Consider the following 2,639-nt stretch of genomic DNA (forward strand, 5'->3'; position numbering starts at 1 on the left):
GCAGCATCTCAGTTTGTGTGAGCTGCCCTTCAGGCCCTGCTGGCAGGGAGATGTCCCTGGGCAGTGCCCTGTGCTGGGAGGGGTGTGCAGGGCAGAGCTGAGCCCCCAAAGCTGGGCCAGGCCGTGGCAGCACTGGCAGGGACAAGCCTTGGATAGAGAGGAACAGCTCCCAGTAGGAACAACTCCAGGCAGCAGAGCCAGATGAACACTTAGTATGCCTCTCTCTCTCAATCAGAATAGAGCAAAAAAACGAGGTTAGGGAAAAGTGTTCTGAAATTGGAGCCTTCAAAACGGCTGCTGTATTTTTCCAGCACATTTGAAGTCTGATCACCTTGAATTAGAGGGAGATATTATAAGCAAAGTGTAGCTGTATAGGGCCAGAAGGTCAGACTTCACCGTGTCAATGGTAGCCTTGTTTTCCCTCTGGGCTCCTCAGCATTCATACTGAGAAAAATGCTGATGAGGAGGCAGTAACTCAGAAGCAGAAACTCAATTTCAAAAATAAAAGTTTTTAGTGAAGTTCCCCCACATGAAGAGAAGTAGTTTTGAGAGGATTCCTAACTTAATTGTACAGGATTGACTCAAGGAAATGTCTCCTAGCTTGTCAATGTGTTCTTTTTACAGCCCACAATGCCCAGAGTGAGGACATGTCCAACAGCAGCTCCATCAGCCACTTCCTCCTGCTGCCATTGGCAGACACGCGGCAGCTGCAGCTCCTGCACTTCTGCCTCTTCCTGGCCATCTCCCTGGCTGCCCTCCTGGCCAACGGCCTCATCATCAGCGCCGTAGCCTGCGGCCACCACCTGCACACCCCCATGTTCTTCTTCCTGCTCAACCTGGCCCTCAGCGACCTGGGCTCCATCTGCACCACTGTTCCCAAAGCCATGCACAATTCCCTCTGGAACACCAGACACATCTCCTATGAAGGATGTGCTGCACAGCTCTTTTTCTTCCTGTTCTTCATTGGTGCAGAGTTTTATCTCTTGACCATTATGTGCTACGACCGCTACGTGTCCATCTGCAAACCCCTGCACTATGGGACCCTCCTGGGCAGCAGAGCTTGTGCCCACATGGCAGCAGCTGCCTGGGCCAGTGCCTTTCTCAATGCACTGCTGCTCATGATCAATACATTTTCCCTGCCCCTGTGCCAGGGCAATGCCCTGGGCCAGTTCTTCTGTGAAATCCCACCCATCCTCAAGCTCTCCTGTTCACACTCCAAACTCAGAGAACTTGGACTGATTGTAGTTAGTGCCTGTTTAACACTTGTTTGCTTTGTGTTCATAGTTTTCTCCTATGTGCCGATCTTCAGGGCTGTGCTGAGGATCCCCTCTGAGCAGGGACGGCACAAAGCCTTTTCCACCTGCCTCCCTCACCTGGCTGTGGTGTCTCTGTTTGTAAGCACTGCAGTGTTTTCTCACATGAAGCCCACCTCAGTCTCCTCCCAATCCCTGGATCTGGCGGTGTCAGTTCTGTACTCAGTGGTGCCTCCAGCCCTGAATCCCCTCATCTACAGCCTGAGGAATGAGGAGCTCAAGGCTGCAGTGTGGACACTGATGATTGGATGGTTTTGCAAACATTAGATTGCTGGCCAATTTCTTTAAATCACTTGTAATAAAAATAATCTCTAACACTTCTGGTTGTTTTCATTGTGGAGGTTCTTGGTTATAATTTTTTCATACTGTCTACAAAGAAATGTCATTCTTTGTGCCATTTCTCATTTTCTGTCTCTCCCCCTTCCCTGTGGCCCTAGACTGTGTCAATGAGGGGCTGCACTCTCACTGGCTTTAATGAACTAAAGAATCTCTCTCCTAGCAAAGACTTCTCCAGAGATGCCCCTTCTGTTTCGTTCCCTGGAGCTGCAGCAGCAATGTCTGTGTGCAGAGCTGGGGCAGATCAGTGCTGGCACAGCAGCTGTGCCCAGCAGCAGCAGCAGCATTTGGTGTTGCCAGTGCTGCTCCCGTGCCTCTGCCCCACTGCCCTCCTGGCCCTCGTGTTGCTGCAGGGCCTGAGTGCTCTCGGGGCTGGGCACAGCCCTGGGGGTGGCAGTGCCGGGGCTGCAGCAGGGACAGGCCATGGGCACTGCTGGGGCAGCGCTGACGCCTCAGGCCAGGGCCTGGGGGCTCCAGGCTCCTTGGCCACGCTCTCTCCACAACACTTGGCCAGCCCAATGCTGAGCACAGAAAAGCCCCGGGAGCAGTCCCAGGCTGGCTGTGGGCAGGCTGGGGACAAACAGCATGGCTGGTGCTCTGCAAGCTCCCTGCAAGGGGGACACCCTGGCAAGGAGCAGCAGAGCAGGGGCTGATCCATCCCCACTGTGCTGGACACCCCAGGGCAGTGTCCCAGAGCGTCCTCATGCACCTGCCAACAACATCCCCCCTCTGCAGCCCTGGCCTCTCCCCCAGCTCACACAGGAGCTGCATCCTTGCAGGCACACACACGGCAGCACTGGCTCAGGAGCCCCTGTTTGGATTGCACACAGCAGGCTCAGCACCCCCATGGTGCTGCTGTGGGGACATGGAGCTGAGTGAGCACAAAGGCCATCACACCCTGGGGCCAGCAAGGGCTGGGGGACGGCAGGGGAACCACTCAGGCTTGTCGTGGCCTCTGAAGTCAGCCAGAAAGTTTGTTCCCATGAGCTG

General features: G+C 54.6%; 1 protein-coding gene across 1 annotated transcript; it reads left to right on the forward strand.

Annotated features, from left to right (window-relative positions):
* Positions 1 to 647: 647 nt before the first annotated feature.
* On the forward strand, positions 648 to 1,580 carry LOC148218267 (olfactory receptor 14J1-like). Its single transcript, XM_088157899.1, has one exon. It carries the CDS (start codon positions 648 to 650, stop codon positions 1,578 to 1,580), a length of 933 nt encoding a protein of 310 aa, XP_088014025.1.
* Positions 1,581 to 2,639: the final 1,059 nt, after the last annotated feature.

This window comes from Sturnus vulgaris, unplaced genomic scaffold, assembly GCF_052056855.1.
Source record: "Sturnus vulgaris isolate bStuVul1 unplaced genomic scaffold, bStuVul1.hap1 Scaffold_192, whole genome shotgun sequence".
In the NCBI taxonomy this organism is placed as follows: Eukaryota; Metazoa; Chordata; class Aves; order Passeriformes; family Sturnidae; genus Sturnus; species Sturnus vulgaris.

Bases quoted from the DNA above. Each gene is read 5' to 3' on its own strand.
- LOC148218267 (XM_088157899.1), top strand. From the start codon at position 648: ATGTCCAACAGCAGCTCCATCAGCCACTTCCTCCTGCTGCCATTGGCA.